The sequence below is a fragment of the Rhinopithecus roxellana genome, chromosome 10 (genome assembly GCF_007565055.1).
Source record: "Rhinopithecus roxellana isolate Shanxi Qingling chromosome 10, ASM756505v1, whole genome shotgun sequence".
Taxonomy (NCBI): Eukaryota; Metazoa; Chordata; class Mammalia; order Primates; family Cercopithecidae; genus Rhinopithecus; species Rhinopithecus roxellana.
Genome location: NC_044558.1, coordinates 120,950,547 through 120,967,763, shown reverse-complemented (window position 1 = coordinate 120,967,763; position 17,217 = coordinate 120,950,547). Strand labels below are relative to the sequence as shown.

Sequence of the window (17,217 nt, the reverse complement as noted above, 5' to 3'; positions counted from 1 at the left end):
ACAATAATCTGGTAGGTTATTTCTCATCTGCCACTTGTGTCTTTTTTCCTTAGTAATAATTTTGGTATTCTTATCCTTTGCACTTATACTCCTTTTTTTCTGAGCTTCTCCAACAATGCCAAGGTATTTTCTTATTACAAGATGCATAGCATAAGCCAGCTCTGATTTTTTTCCATTTATTTTTCCTTTCCTGTGTGTACTAGTAAACTACTTTGGTTAGCTGTTTCCTCCTTAAAACTTCAGAATCAGAGGTTAAAAGTGAAACTGAATTTACTCTAACTTCCGTCATGTTAGCTTTTAACTTTTTTTTTAATGTTTAAAGTAATAATTGAAGTATAGGATTATACAGTAAAACCACACTCACCAGAGGTAACTAACCCCACTATTAACAGTTTGGTGTCCTACTAGAATTTTTCCGTGAGATACTTATTAGACAATTAAATACATACACATATTTACACATCCTATTCTTTGCCTTGCTTTTTACACTCGTAGACTTCTTCCTATGTTAGTACATGTAAATTTACCCCATTGGTTCTCATGGCTTCTATTACAGTATTCCAGTTTTTACACTTATTCATTCCTTATTAGTAGACATTTGGATTGTTGCCAGTTTTGTTATTATATCCAGTACTACAATGTGCATTTTGTGGCACTGTATATGTATTTTTGCCCACTTTTGTTAGTATAGTCATGTTAGTATAGGCATGCGTTGCTCATTTAACGATGGCTATGTAACCTGAGAAATGCATCATTAGGCAGTTTTGTCACTGTGAACATCATAGAGTGTACTTTCACAAACCTACTACACATCTAGGCTATATGCTATAGCCTAGTGTTCCTAGGCTACAAACCTAGGACAAACCTGCATAGCGTGTTACTGTTCTCAATACCATAAGCAGTTGTAACACAATAGTAAATATTTGTGTATCTAAATAGAGAGAAGTTTCCATAAAAATATGGTATTTTATTGTATATGTGGTACATTGTTGACTAAAATGTGCTATGCATGACTGTATTTCTATAAAATAGTTTCTTAGAGGTGAAATTGCTGGGTCTAGAAGGTATACATTTTAACTTTTGATGGGTACTTCCAAATTGTTCTCTGAAAAGATGTTGATCCAGTTTATGCTCATGTCAGCAGTGTATGAGGATCAATGCTTATTTCCTCACCTCTTCTTCAATTCTGGATTTTATCCATCTTTAATGAAAATAGTATCCCTTATTTTTATCTCCTTTGATTTTGTTTAAGATCGATATTTTTAACCATTTTCTATATGAAGATTATAAAATACTGGTTTTCTTTGCATTTAAACTTTACTTTCAGATGATAGGCAGTGTCTCATGGCAAGTGATCCTTCTCGGATACTGAATGGAAAAGAGACCAGCCTGAAGTTAAAATTTCATATTAATAATTCTCAGAAAAAAACTTGCTGTGACTGAGTTGACAGTATTAGCATTTGTTTCAAGTATGTTCAATTATTTAATAAAATGTAATGTCATAAAGAAGGCTGTGATTCTTAACAAATGATTTCTGTTAAACACACTGATTATCCTAATTTTAAAGCTTTATTAAGGAGAAAAATAAAGAAGTACCACTCATTAGGTTGGACATGCTTCCTATCAGAATGTTCTTACCAACTTAAATCTCTCCAGAGATTTAAGGAAAGAAATCGTATAGTTTCATCATCTTATTTATAATAAAGTCTGTAGGTTTGGTTTAAAGATTGTTTAATTATAAAAGGCCTATGCCCACAGCTCTTCTCTGTCTTTTCAAAGTTCTCCCTTCTGCCTGTTCTTTACTCCCTAAGATCAGAAATCATTTGCAGAATTCTTTCTGTGTACCATGTACTGCACTGGTCGCTGAGATCTAGAAATGCACAAGGGAGTCTCCGCCTTCAGTATGCATGACACTGAAGGGGGAATGATTATGTTGAGAGAGGAATAATGTTCCTTCTAGAAAGTGAACTCTGAGCTGTATTTTAAGGGATCAGTAAGTATTAGCCAGGAAAACAAGGCTAGGAAGGGACCTTCCAAGACAATAGGATAGCATTTAGTAATTTACTCAACAGTTTTTATTGAATACCTATTGTATGCTTGTTCTCACCTTAGCACATTTGCTCTTGTTCTCCCTGGGATACTACTCCCCTAGATCTTTCTGGTTTTTGGTTTTTTTGTTTAACTCTGCCATCTTTCTCCACTCAAATGTCACCACCTCAGAAATGCCTTCTCTAACCACCTTACCTGAACCTTCCCATTTTCTAATATATATACTTTATAGTAATGCAGAATTTTTATTACCTAAAATTGATGTATGTATATTCATATATATGTATATTATTTATATAAAATATTTGAAATTATATATTTGTTATTTCCCCTCTTTTTCATGAAGGCAAACTTAATCTCTTAATTGCTATTTCTCTAGTACCTGGCATATACTTTCAAATTTTTTTTTTTTTTGAGACAGTGTCTTCCTGTGCCAGGTTAGAGACTGGAGTGCAGTGTGTCTTCACAGATGCAATCATGGCGTGCTACCCCTTCAAACTCCTGGCCTCAAGCAATCCTCCCACCTCAGCCCTCCTAAGTAGCTGGGACTACAGGCATGTGCCACAGCACCCAGCTAATTCTCTCTTTTTTTTTTTTCTTTTTTTTTTGAGACAGGGTCTCACTCTGTCACCCAAGCTGGAGTGCAGTGGTGTGATCACAGCTCACCGAAGCCTCCACTTCCCCAGGCTTAGGTGATCCTCCCACCTCAGCCTGTGTGAGTAGCTGGGACTACAGGTGTGCACGTCCACACCCAGCTAATTTTTGTATTTTTTATAGAGATAGGGTTTCGCCATGTTGCCCAGGCTGGTCTGCAACTCCTGGGCTCAAGTGATACATCTGCCTCAGCCTCCCAAAGTGCTGGGATTACAGGTGTGAGCTACTGCACCCAGCCACAGCTAATTCTTACATTTCACCTCTTAATAACTCTGAGCAAGATATAGGACGTATAGTGTCTCTGCATTTTATATCATTAGACAACCTGAAATCTGGGAAGTTTATTTGCCTAATTTCAAATGGATAAGTAGGTTTAAACCATGGTGCTTTGACTCCTGTTTAATACTTCTTCTACTCTCTTATGCTGCTGAGATAACTTACTTAGAAATTCAGGAAAGAACTTTTGACCTTTCTAATGTCTTGTTATTCATAGTAAAATCCTGGATATCTCATTTATAGGGATTCTAGTATCTCATCTGAAACATACAGTGAACCGTTTTTCTCCTAAAATTGGTTGCTTGCCTACTATAAAAAAATTCTAGGGCCTGGGAGCAGTGGCCCATGCCTGTAATCCCAACACTTTGGGAGGCCAAGGCAGGCAGATCACCTGAGGTCAGGAGTTCAAGACCAGCCTGGTCAACGTGGCAAAACTCTGTATCTACTAAAAATACAAAAAATAGCCGCATGTGGTGGTGCACATCTGTAATCCCAGCTACTGGGGAGGCTGAGGGAGGAGAATCGCTTGAACCCAAGGAGGCGGAGGTTGCAGTGAGTGGAGATCATGCCATTGCACTCCAGTCTGGGCGACAGAGCAAGACTCTGTCTCAGCTGGGCGCAGTGGCTCAAGCCTGTAGTCCCAGCACTTTGGGAGGCCGAGACGGGTGGATCACGAGGTCAGGAGATCGAGACCATCCTGGCTAACATGGTGAAACCCCGTCTCTACTAAAAATACAAAAACTAGCCAGGCGAGGTGGCAGGCGCCTGTAGTCCCAGCTACTCGGGAGGCTGAGGCAGGAGAATGGCGTAAACCCGGGAGGCGGAGCTTGCAGTGAGCTGAGATTCAGCCACTGCACTCCAGCCTGGGCGACTGAGCGAGACTCCGTCTCAAAAAAAAAAAAAAGACTCTGTCTCAAAACAGTAAAATAATTTGAATTGCCCTTTCTTTTAAAAGGTATTTACCTCTATCCAAAGCAAATTTTTTTTAATATATGCTTTTGCTTTTTTTAAAGAACAATCTTTATTCCATTTCTATGAAATGTGAAGTTAAAGCCCCAACTCTTTTAGTTTGAAATATTACTTGCAAGTGTTCTTATAAACTGGCTGATTGATGAGCTACTATTTAAATGTCTAAGCATTCCTCATTTCTCATTTTGTTATCAGCTATACAAAACACAGACTTATCAAATCTTTCTAGAGTAATTTTAGTTTAGTAATATGTTATTTTTAAATATTTGGACTAGCTGTAAGGTTTATAAAACTTGTTTAATAATATCTGATTTGTGCTTTTATTACTGTTTTTAATAGGCAAGAAAACAGCATATCACTGGTGAAAGCTTACTGGAATGAACTTTTTACTCTTGGTCTTGCCCAGTGCTGGCAAGTGATGAATGTAGCAACTATATTAGCAACATTTGTCAATTGTCTTCACAATAGTCTTCAACAAGGTAAAAAGCACCTTCCTTACTACCTTTTCCAGGATGTAGAAGGAGGCATGAATTTCATTAAATGTTATGACTAAAGATAGTTAATTATTATTATATTTGTGTTTTAGGTACCATTGCTCTTCTTTAGATAATTTTATAAATTTACCAATACTCTAAAAATATTTTTTAAATAGAATGCAACAAAATTGAAAACAGTATGCTTAAGTCTCACAGGCTGTTTCTGACCAGGTCTTGTAAATTTTTGTGCAACTATCAAAGAATCCAGGGTGAGCTTATGTACAGGTGGTCAAATATTTTAAAACATATACTACTCAGCAATTTTTAAGCAACCTTTTCTTTATTATAGCCCTTTGAATCCTAAGACAGGTTGATTTTGTATCAATTCATCAGGGTGTATTCTCTCACCTAAATAGTTCTGAAGAGTCAGGGAACAATCCTTTTTATTCTGTTTTTCCGTTCCTAGATGCCAAGGTATTTGCAGCCTTCATTCATTTCACAACACGAGCAATCACTGATTCATAAGTGCTTAACTATAGAATGGCTTATGACTACCCAAAACAGTGCCCTATCAACACATGGGGAAAATTGCCTTTTGAGCTCAGGAATAATTTTTATAAATTGGTGACTACCTTTTAGTTCCTTAGCATATTCTGTCGTTGTTTTATACAATTTTTAAATCATTTGCTTCCTCCTTATATTTAACAGCAGAGGGGTAATCACCTTAAAATGTCATCAAAAATAGATCTACTAGAAGGCAGCATCACATTCCCATCTTACTCATGGACCCCTACCCCTGGTTCATGTCTTATATGCCTGTAATGGTTATAAAGCCTACCTTCAGGAAAGCTATGGTTGACTAATTACTAATGGATGGGTTTTAAACATGTCCCTCTAAAATAAATTAAAGTCTTTATTGTAAAACTTTATTCTGCTTCAGTTTTTTTCTTCTTAACAGTGTTTTTACTAAATATTTGTTTTTATTATAGTAGTCTTGGTAGTGAAACATGTAGATGGTTTTGCTCATTTTTTCCCAACCAACATAAACTTAAATAAAATCCTATTACCAAACTTTGAGTCTTACGTACTTTTAGTTGTCTAGTGTTTCAGATAGTTATCTTTACATCCTATCTTCTCAAAGGTATATCTTGAAAGCAAACATTTCAGCCAGGTGGGGTGGTTCACGCCTGTAATTCCAGCACTTTGGGAGGCTGAGGTGAGATTGCTTGAGCCTAGGAGTTTGAGACTAGCCTGGACACCATTGGTACCCCACCACTACAGAAATTTTTTAAAAATTAGCTGGCCATGGTGGTGCATGCCTATAGTCTCAGCTACTTAGGAATCTGAGGCAGACGATTACTTGAGCCCAGGAATTTGAGGTTGCAGTGAGCTATGACTGCACCACTATACCCTAGCCTGGACAACAGAGTGAGACCCATTTCTTAAAAAAAAAAAAAAACAAAAGGGCGGCGGGGGGTGGGCGCGGTAGCTCACACCTGTAATCCCAACACTTTGGGAGGTCTAGGAGGGTGGATCACAAGGTCAGGAGTTCAAGACCAGCATGGCAAACATGGTGAAACTCCGTCTGTACTAAAAATACAAAAAAAAATTAGCTGGTGTGGTGGCAGGCGCCCGTAATCCCAGCTACTCGGGAGGCTAAGGCAGAGAACTGCTCGAACCCAGGAGGCAGAGGTTGCAGTGAGCCGAGATCGCGCCACTGCACTCCAGCCTGGGCAAAAGCCAGACTCCATCTCAAAAAAAAAAAAAAAAAAAAAAAGGAACCATTACGTTTATGTTTAGAGTTTTTTTTCATTTTGGGTTTTTTTTTTTAACAAGCCAAGTGCCATAAACATTCAAATCCATTTTTTATATATAGTTTTTACCCCAAAAGCAATTACCATGAGAAAACAATTCATTTTTTAAAAGTACTTTTACAACATCAAAACAATTGAGATGAAATATAAACCTGGCTGGGCACAGTGGCTCACACTTTGGTAGGCTGAGGCAAGCAGATCACTTGAGGTCAGGGGTTCAAGACCAGCCTGGCCAACATGGTGAAACCCCATCTCTACTGAAAATACAAAATATAGCCATTCATAGTGGAGCGCACCTGTAGTCCCAGCTACTCGGGAGGCTGAGGTGGGAGAATTGCTTGAACCCAGGAGGCAGGGTTGCAGTGAGTTGAGATCGCACCACTGCATTCCAGCCTTGGGCAACAGAGTGAGACCCTGTCTCAAAAAAAAATAAATATGAACTTTTCTACTTAAAATGTTTATATAGATTATACTAACAGCTTGTTGTTCTTGAATGAACAATATCTTAAGATGATTAGTTTTAGTCATAATTGCAGAAATACTAAATTTTAAACATTTCTACATTGGTTATACTCAAAGCTTGAAATTCATGAGAAGGCAGCCAGGCACAGTGGCTCACGCCGTAATCCCTACACTTTGGGAGTTCAAGACCAGCCTGGGCAACACAGTGAAACCCTGTCTCTACAAAAAATAAAAAAGTTAGCTGGGTGTGGTGGCATGCGCCTCTAGTCCCAGCTACTTGGGAGGCTGAGGCAGGAGAACTGCTTGAGTCCAGGAGGCAGAGGTTGCAGTGAGCCAAGATTGCCCCACTGCACTGCAGCCTGGGTGACAAGAGTAAAACCCTGTCTCAAAAAAAATTTAAGAATTAAAAAACTTATGGCCAGGCACGGTGGCTCAAGCCTGTAATCCCAGCACTTTGGGAGGCCGAGAGGGGCCGATCACGAAGTCAGGAGATCGAGACCATCCTGACAAACACGGTGAAACCCTGTCTCTACTAAAAAATACAAAAAACTAGCCGGGCGAGGTGGCGGGCGCCTGTAGTCCCAGCTACTCAGGAGGCTGAGGCAGGAGAATGGCGTAAACCCGGGAGGCAGAGCTTGCAGTGAGCTGAGATCCAGCCACTGCACTCCAGCCTGGGCGACAGAGCAAGACTGTGTCTCAAAAAAAAAAAAAAAAAAAAAAAAAAAGAATTAAAAAACTTTTCAAAATTCCTGAGAGGGAAATACATTGGATGAAAGTAGTTGTTCATTTTAGACAAAAACTAGATTTGTTTTTGTCAAAAAAAAAATTAAAAATTTTTGTTTATTTTTAATTAAAGATAAAATGTCAACAGAAAGAAGAAAATTATTGATGGAGCACATCTTCAAACTACAGGAGTTTTGCAACAGCATGGTTAAACTCTGCATTGATGGATATGAATATGCCTACCTGAAGGCAATAGTACTCTTCAGTCCAGGTATATAAACATTTACTTTTTATTCAAAATAAAATGTTTCACGATGTGGAGAAATAGAAGCCCTCATATGTTGCAAGTGGGGATGTAAAATGGTGCAGTTGCCTTAGAAAAGGGTTGAGTAGTTCTTCAAAAGGTTAAACATGGAGTTATCAAATGATTCAGCAGCTTCACTCTTGTCAGCCCAAGAGAAATGAAAAATATATATCTATGCAAGAATGTGTATATGAATAGTCATAGCAGCATTACTTATAATAGTCAAAAAGTGGAGACAACCCAAATGTCAGTCAACAGATGAACAAATAAATGTAATATATACATACAATGGAATATCCTTCAGCCATTAAAGGAAGGAAATTCTAACACATACTACAACACAGATGAACCTTTAAAATGTTCTGCTAAATGAAAGAAGCCAGTCATATTGTTTGATTTCACTTATATAAAATATGCAAAATAGGCAAACCTGTATAGACATAAAACAATTAAGTGGTTGCCAAGGACTAAGGAGAAGGAAGAAATGGGAAGTGTCTGCTAATGGGTGGAGTTTTGTTTTTGGAGTGACAAAAATGTTCCAAAATTAGATTGTGGTGATGGTTGTACAACTCTGAATATAATAAAAACTATTGAACTGTATACTTACTTTTTTTTTTTAGACTGAGTCTCGCTCTGTTGCCCAGGCTAGAGTGCAGTGGTGCGATCCCAGTTCACTGCAAGCTCTGCCTCCTGTGTTCAAACAATTCTCCTGCCTCAGCCTCCCCAGCAGCTGGGATTATAGGCATGCACCATCACACCCAGCTCATTTTTGTATTTTTAGTAGAGACGGGTTTCACTATGTTGGCCATGCTGGTGTTGAACTCCTGACCTAAGGTGATCTGCCCACCTCTGCCTCCCAAAGTGCCGGGATTACAGGAGTGAGCCACCGCGCCCAGCCTGAATTGTATACTTGAAATTGGTGAATTTTAAGGATGTTAGATATTTATATGGGTATGAAAAGGGAGGTTGAGAAGTCAGTGAAATAATATGATAGACTTTGGCAGGGCTCAGTAGTTCATGCCTGTGATCCTCATATTTTGGGAGGCTGAGATGGGAGGATTGGTCAGGAGTTTGAGACCAGCCTGGGCAACATAATGAGACCTCTTCTCTGCAAAAATCAAAATAGAAAAAATTAGCTGGATGTGCTGGTGCACACCTGTAGTCTCAGCTACTTGGGAGGCTCAGGTTGGAGGATCACTGCAGCCTGAGAGTTTGAGGCTACAATGAGCTCTAATCACGCCACTGCATTCTAGCCTGGGTGACAGAGGAAGACCCTGTCTCAAAAATAAATGAAAATGTAAAAAATATTATAGACCTTTATTTCTTTTGTCACATCAACATTTGAATTCTTAGGTGTATTTTTTTAGCCATTACTAAATGGTAGAATGAGAGATGACTATTGCTATGTGGATGGGCTAGATTTCCAAACATCTTATATGAGTTACCAACAAATTAAAAAACTGGTTTCTTGTTTTCCTGCCAGTTTGCAGTTTTCACAGATGGTAAAATGATGGTAAGCTCTCAGTGGTCAATTTCTGAATAAGAGAAATTGACTGTTCTCTTAGGTTCTGTATTTTTCATTCTGATATATGTTTCTGTTCTTGTGCATCATAATAAAATTATCTGAGGAAACTTGTTTCTGTCAGTGATACCAGTAAGAACATGAAAGCTTGTACTATTTCTTCTAATGTTTCTTATGAGTTAGTAACGTATGTCTCTATTCTTAGCACAATTTGTCACTTTCATTTTCCTTAGGTGAAAATTGAAAGAACATAGATTTGAAGTTTAAATTCTAATGTAATTTTATTTTATTATTTTTAGGATTTTCCATTTATTACTTTTTAAAATTTTCATCCATGAGAACAGAGCTTTCCATATTCAACATTTCTTAAGCTATGCATAACTTTTATGAAGTTCTTTTAGTATTTCTGTTTTTGTGTAATGTTGTAGTGACCATTGAAATGCTTATATAGAGTTTTTTATATTTCTGTTATTTTTCTGATAGAGATGATATTTATGGTTTCATAATTTCTTATATACCTTTTTACCTAAAAATAATATAATTTTTGACTTATAAAAATAGGGCACAGAATATAATCTGCAAATATTTCATGGATTTAAAATGCCTTTTTTTTTTTTTTGAGACAGAGTCTCGCTCTGTTGCCCGGGCTGGAGTACAGTGGCACGGTCTCGGCTCACCGCAACCTCTGCCTGCCTCCCAGTTTCAAGCGATTCTCCTGCCTCAGCCTCCCAAGTAGCTGGGATTACAGGTGCCTACCACCACACCCGGCTAATTTTTTGTATTTTTAGTAGAGACGGGGTTTCACACCATGTTGGCCAGGCTGGTCTTGAACTCCTGACCTTGTGAGCCACCACACCCAACCTTAAAATGTCTTTTTAAGCTGAGTCATTTACCTTTTGCTCCTGTTAAAAGCAAAGTTACCAAATGCCTTCCTACTTCCTACTACTTTTGGAATGGCGAGAAAGCTGTTTATTTTGGTAACACCCACTTATTTTTTATTAGTTGTTAGCATATGTATACGAGATAAAAAATTTTAAACATGTAAAATATAGTGCTTGGTATATAGTAGGTGGGCTCAATCAATATTTGTGGAATGAATGAGCCACACTTTTTTTTTTTTTTTTTTAAGACAGAATTTTGCTCTTGTTGCCCAGGCTGGAGTGCGATGGCGCTGTCTCGGCTCACCGCAACCTCTGCCTCCCAGGTTTAAGCAATTCTCCTGCCTCAGCTTGCCGAGTAGCTGGGGTTATAGGCATGCGCCACCATGCCTGGCTAATTTTCTTTTTTTTTTTTTTTTTTTTTTTGAGACGGAGTCTCACTCTGTCGCGCAGGCTGAAGTGCAGTGGCCAGATCTCAGCTCACTGCAAGCTCCACCCCTCGGGTTTACGCCATTCTCAGGCCTCAGCCTCCGGAGTAGCTGGGACTACAGGCGCCCGCCACCTCGCCCGGCTCGTTTTTTGTATTTTTTAGTAGAGACGGGGTTTCACCATGTTAGCCAGGATGCTGTCGATCTCCTGACCTCGTGATCGGCCCATCTCAGCCTCCCAAAGTGCTGGGATTACAGGCTTGAGCCACCGCGCCTGGCCTAATTTTGTATTTTTAGTAGAGACAGGGTTTCTCCATGTTGGTCAGGCTGGTCTCGAACTCCCGACCTCAGGTGATCTCCCCACCTCAGCCTCCCAAAGTGCTGGGATTACAAGCGTGGGCCACTTCGCCCAGCCTGAGCCACACATTTTATGATGGGGCTTCTGTTTTGACTAACTATTCTGTCTCTTCATATTCACTCTGTCTTAAATGAACATTCAGAACTAGGGTACCAATGTTTTCTTTAATGTTTCAGATCATCCAGGCCTAGAAAACATGGAACAGATAGAGAAATTTCAGGAAAAGGCTTATGTGGAATTCCAAGATTATATAACCAAAACATATCCAGATGACACCTACAGGTATCTACAGTTAAATTCCATATAATTAAAATAATTGAAAAACCTTTTGTGGATCTGTTATCTCACTGTTTCTACTCAGAATAATTAAATGTTTTAGGCAACCTTAACTTTGAAATAGGAATGCTATAAAAAGCAGTATTGCATTGTTGCAAGTACGCTACATAAAATATTTCATCCAGTTCTTACATTTTTATATAAGAGGAGACTTCAGAACAGAGAGGTTAGCTTTGCTCAGGGTCACACAGTAAATGATAGCACCTGACTGTGAACCCAGGTGGTCTGACTCTAAAGTCCAAACTCTTTTTCTTTGGATAAAATAATGAATTTTGTTAGTAAAAGGAGGATAAAAAATAATCAGAGACCAGCCTGGACAACATGGTAAAACCCTGTTCTACAAAAAATACAAAAATGAGCCCAGCGTGGTGACGCATGCCTGTAGTCCCAGCTATTCAGGAAGCTGAGGTGAGACTGCAATGAGTTATGATTACATCGCTGCACTCCAGTCTGGGTGACAGAGCAAGACCCTGTCTAAAAAATAATAATTTAAAAATTTTTAAAAATCAAATACCATTAGATTACATTGTTTTATAATTAATTTTGAAACACGGTTTATGAAATTCCCTCCAAGCTATTTCTCGCCAATGTTCTTTGAGAAAAATTCTTTTTTTATAAGAGCCACTTTCTTTAAAGAGGGACATTATAGCCAAGGGGTTAAGCACCTGGTTATAGAGCCAGAGTACCTGGATTTGAATCCTGACTCCGGCTCTTGCTAGCTTCATAACCTTGGGCATGTTTCCTCCTATAATGGAGATAATAGTATATACTTTTTACAATTATTTTAAGGATTAAATCAGTTAATATATGTAAAGTGCTTAGGACTGTGCCTATCATATAGTAAGGGCTATATAAGTGTGTTTGTTTATAATAAATAAAACATTTTGTTAGTTTAGCATACTTCAAACTAGCAAAATAACATTTTTACATATATTAAATAATTTAGATTTATAAGCCAGTCTCATCTCAAATATCAGCCTTATTTTATCTAACTCATTTTCCTATCCTGCTTTCTACCAGTTCTGTAAAAGCTGAGTAATTTGATGTGGATGCTGAGTAATTTGAGGAGTAGAGCACACAGCTTCAGGAAGATAATCCTGGGGGCTGCTGGTCTCATTTGGTCTGAAGTGTTAGAGTGCAAGGCCTTAGGACAGAAGGATAAACCCACCACAGTCTTTTTGGAAAGGTGGTTTTGTTGTGGTGGTTTTTCAGCATTATCTTTTAAGTTTTAAAAGTTACTGTATGCCTCATTATACAAATAAATACAGTATTTAAATTTTTTTCCTTTGCGACTGCAACTTACTCAGTTTTTTACATTCTTGGTTACTTAAAAATAATACATTATCCTTGGATAATAGTTTTCAACTTACAAGGCACTTTCACACAAGATAGGGTCCTGCCCTAAGGAACCTCACTACCTGACACAAACTGGCAGGGATCATTTCATTCATCCTTACAACAGCACTGTGAGAGACAGTAAGTGGCAAGCACACGTTTATATAGGTAGTGGGCAGTTCAATCAAGATTTGAACCCAACGGTCTTGATTCCACATTCCGTGCTCTTCCCAGTAATAGCGACTGTTGCCTATTTCCAGTAGTTTTTTGCAGAGCAAAACCAAGAAAATGCCTTATGTCCTGATAACACAAAACATTGCCATTTTTAAAACCTGAAATGAGTTGCTAAGCCATTCTTTTTCTTTCTTTCTTTTTTTTTTTTTTGAAGCAGAGTATTGCCCTGTCACCCAGGCTGGAGTGCAGTAGCATGATCTCGGCTCACTGCAACCTCCACCTCCTAGGTTCAAGCGATTCTTGTGATTCTGTTGCCTCAGCCTCCCAAATGGCTGGGGTTATAGGCACGTGCTACCGTGCCCGGCTAATTATTTTTTGTATTTTTAATAGAGACAAGGTTTCACCATGTTGGCCAGGCTGGTCTCGAACTCCTGACTTCAAGTGATCTGCCCACCTCGGCCTCCAAGAGTGCTGAGATTACAGGCGTGAGCCACTGGCACCAAGCCGCCATTCTTAAATGTATAACTTGGCCCAGCGCAATGGCTCACACCTATAATCTCAGTACTTTGGGAAGCCAAAGCAGGAGGATTGCTTAAGCCAGGAATGTGAGACCAGCCTGGGCAACAAAGTGAGACCCTGTCTCTACAAAAAATAAACACAATTAGCCAGGTATACTGGCACACTCCTGTAGCCACAGCTACTTGGGAGGCTGAGGCGGGAAGGATCACTTGAGTACAAGGAATTGAGGCTGCAGTGAGATCACACCACTGCACTCCAGTTTGGGCAGCAGAGCAAGGCCCTCTCTCAAGAAAAAAAAAAAAATAGTATAACTTGATGCGTTTTACAGCTCAGTTCCATGGTCCTTACAGCCAAGGAGAGGCAGTACAGTGTAGCATTAAGAGCAGGGCTTTCCCCTGTGGAGTCTGTCAGACTGCATTAATACCCAGGTAATTGCCATATGCTCTAAGGCTTGAGAATACTTAAAGTTTTGATTTTAACTTTTGAAAATGATATATTTATTAAATTAGGCCACATGCAGAAATTACTCATACTTTTCTACTTAATTTCTTTCTAGTTTACAACCTTGTTCCTCTCCCTTTTTTCTTTCTTGTTTTAGGTTATCCAGACTACTACTCAGATTGCCAGCTTTAAGACTGATGAATGCTACCATCACTGAAGAATTGTTTTTCAAAGGTCTCATTGGCAACATACGAATTGACAGTGTCATCCCACATATTTTGAAAATGGAGCCTGCAGATTATAATTCTCAAATAATTGGTCACAGCATTTGAAAGCTGCAACTGCAGTGCTGTAAACTTAACTATTCTTTGCCAGAACACAAGACACCAAATTGAACTCATTGCTTTTGGAGCATCTGGAAATTTTTACTTCAAAAAGTAACCAGAATCCAAGGTATTTTTATTTTAGCTTCCTTAAGAATTTTTGAAGTGACTGGGCTAACAGCAGAAATTAAATGAATTTTTCTTCCTGATTCCTTTAAATGAACATGAAACACTACAAATTTATTCTTGGTGAAGATGATACCTGAAGCTGTCACCTCTTAATTATCTAAACTAAGCTCTCATTCTATTTTATAAAACAAATAAATTAGTCTCTTTTTTTCTGAATTGTGTTCTAGTCATATTTAACTTCATTAAGAACTAGTAAAAATACTTAATGGTCAGAAATCCCTAAGGAGGAGTTAGTTCCTTGCATTTTACTCTGCCATAATAATCTTTGTTTGTTTTAATTACCATATCAAAATAAGATCATTTTATGCTTACTGGTATAATGACAATATTAGAATTATAGGAAATAATTGAATATATACTTTTTGTCTTCTGTAAATATCATGGTGTCCCTTAGCGTATGTATACCACTCTCATTGCTGACAGTGAGACAGGCCATTCATGATCTTAAGATTGACATTTTTAATGTATATTATTAGTTACAAGCACTTTATATAGCAGAAAATTGTTTTTGAGAATAAGCTAGTGTTGATATTTTAATATTTTTAGCTTACTGCTCGTGTTTTTGTTTTTGTCTTCATTTATAGAGGTGGGTTTCACTATGTTGCCCAGGCTGGTCTCAAACTCCTGGGCTCAAGTGATCCTGCCTCAGCCTCCCAGAGTACTGGGATTACAGGCACGTGCCACTGTGCCTGGCCTACTGCTATCTTTGAAAGTAATAGAGACTAGCCAGCTGTGGTGGCTCATGCCTATAATCCCAGCACTTTGGGAGGCTGAGGCAGGCAGATTGCTTGAGCTCAGGAGTTTGAGACCAGCCTGGGCAACATAGCAAGACCCCGTCTCTGTAAAAAGAAAGAAAGTAATAGAGACTAATTAAGCCCAAAATGTTTCACTATTTCAAAAAAGATAATTAAAATTGTTGCTCTTTCATTCCATAAAAAGAATCTGATCTCTCTTCTACTTTTCTGACCTGAGTTAGAGCTTCCCAACCCTGTCGTGTATGGGTTTTAGCCTGTTTCTTTTAGGTCACTAAAAAAAACTCACCCAATTTGTCAAATAATGGATTTATCATAGCCAATACATGTTCTCAAGGCAAGTTTAAACAGTATTTTGAAGCTAATGATAATTTTTTTAAATAAATATTCACTGATTTTTTTCACTGTAAAGCACGGGAGGGCTGCTTTAACAGCAGTATAAGAATCAGCCTGAAGCCTTGTTACTGCTGCAACAAATGCATTTTAGACTCCTCGGATGTCTTCCACAGTAATTTATTTTTTTAGCAAACCTGATACTGATAACTGTTTCTTTGCTTTGATTTCTTGATGAATTATTTTGGTATGTTTGTTGCTTTTTAAAACAAACATGGATAATGCACTCAGAGTACATTTTTTGTAAAGATTTTTGCAATAGAAGAAAAGCTGAAGTTTTTGTGGGGATGTGGATTTTATTGCTTACTACTTTTTTCCCTATTTAAAACATGATCTTAGTCAACAATTTTATTTATAATTATCAGCTAAAGAAACTACATTTAGTATAATACTCAAATGGAAAAATCAGTAGTTTATACCTTTATAAATACAATGAGTAAGCCAAGGAATCAGGGAACTAATCCTTTAAAATAATGTACTAATGGTTAATTAAGATGTTTCAGGTGTTTTTTCTGATTAAATTTGTTATTATATTTGGAAGAGTTTTTAAAACTATATTAAAATGTGACTTGCATTACAAATTTCTGTGTCTTACCAATATATTTGTAAATATATTTATTTTCCTATTCAATGATTGCTTATCCTTCGTTTGTTCCATTGTGGTTTCATCTATAGCAAGTATAGATCTGCTATATTAAGAAAGTTCTAATAAGAATCGTTACTGATATAATAGGTGTTTTGGTTCTCAGGTGGGGTGATTTTAATTAAAGTACTTCCAGCAAGAGAAAAACATGGAGACATTTCTGTGTCCTATATTTTAGGGTTATTTGCAATTCAATTTGAAGACTCCCAGCTAAATACTGCAGATTAGCTTTTGTTTTCTTTCCTGAAATCTCAGTAAAATGTCCATAAAGTATAACTAACTACACGATGACAAATGGAACAGGAGAGAAGAAATCAAAGGACAGAGTAAAGTAAATTTTTGGAAAACAAAATGCAGATAGAGAAAGAATGACTGATTTACTAGAACCAGAACTAAAGAAGCTTTGACTGAGTGACTACAAAAGGCAATGCAATGAGAAAGAAGCCAGGATACCAGACAAGATGCTTAGTACCTTGAAGGAACCAGTGCTCAGATACAGAAATGATGCTTGAGACATAAAAAAAAAAAAAAAAAAGATTGGTTGCAAGTCTGAATACAAAATAATTAGACTATCTTTCCCCAACCCTACTTAAGATGGGTGGAGGCCAGACGTGGTGGCTCATGCCTATAGTCCCAGCACTGTGGGAGGCTGAGCGAGGCAGATTGCTTGAGTCCAGGAGTTCGAGACTACCCAGGGTAATGTAGTGAAACCTCATCTCTACAAAAAAAAAAAAAAAAAATTAGCCAAGCATGGTAGTGTGCACCTGTAGTCCCAACTACTTGGGAAGCTGAGGTGGGAGTACGGCTTGAACCCAGGAGATCGGGGTTGCAGTGAGCTAAAATTATGCCTCTGCACTCTATCCTGGGCAACAGAGCCAGGCCCTATCTCAAAAAATATATATATATATCAGGTGGGCACTTTCTCTCCTCCCTTTTCAAGCAGGAGGAGGCCAGAGATTAATTCTTTGGAGAAACTGAACTGGAAGAGCATAGGACTTACAGGATACTAGGGATAACAGAAGGTGTGAATAAGATACAGGGCTGAAAATATGGAGGAAGTGAAAATCCAAATTTGGAGGCCGGGAGTGGTGGCTCATGCCTGTAATTCCAGCACTTCGGGAGGCCAAGGTGGGTGGATCACGAGGTCACAAGTTCGAGACCAGCCTGACCAACATGGTGAAACCCCGTCTCTACTGAAA

General features: G+C 38.2%; 1 protein-coding gene across 3 annotated transcripts in view; it reads left to right on the top strand.

Moving 5' to 3' along the window:
* Nucleotides 1-17,217, top strand: part of NR2C1 (nuclear receptor subfamily 2 group C member 1) — a 58,949-nt gene that overhangs the window by 38,986 nt on the left and 2,746 nt on the right. Inside the window, exons 11-14 of one of the 3 annotated variants that reach the window (XR_004059660.1) lie at nt 4,288-4,427; nt 7,557-7,694; nt 11,090-11,195; nt 13,876-14,171. Coding sequence is in view for 2 of the 3 variants with exons in the window: in XM_010383915.2 (XP_010382217.1) it covers nt 4,288-4,427; nt 7,557-7,694; nt 11,090-11,195; nt 13,876-14,050 (559 nt within the window). In the remaining variant the exon portion in view is untranslated. Of the gene's footprint in view, nt 1-4,287; nt 4,428-7,556; nt 7,695-11,089; nt 11,196-13,875; nt 14,454-17,217 lie in introns of those variants that run through there. The other 2 variants (XM_010383915.2, XM_010383916.2) reach the window with 2 other exon arrangements.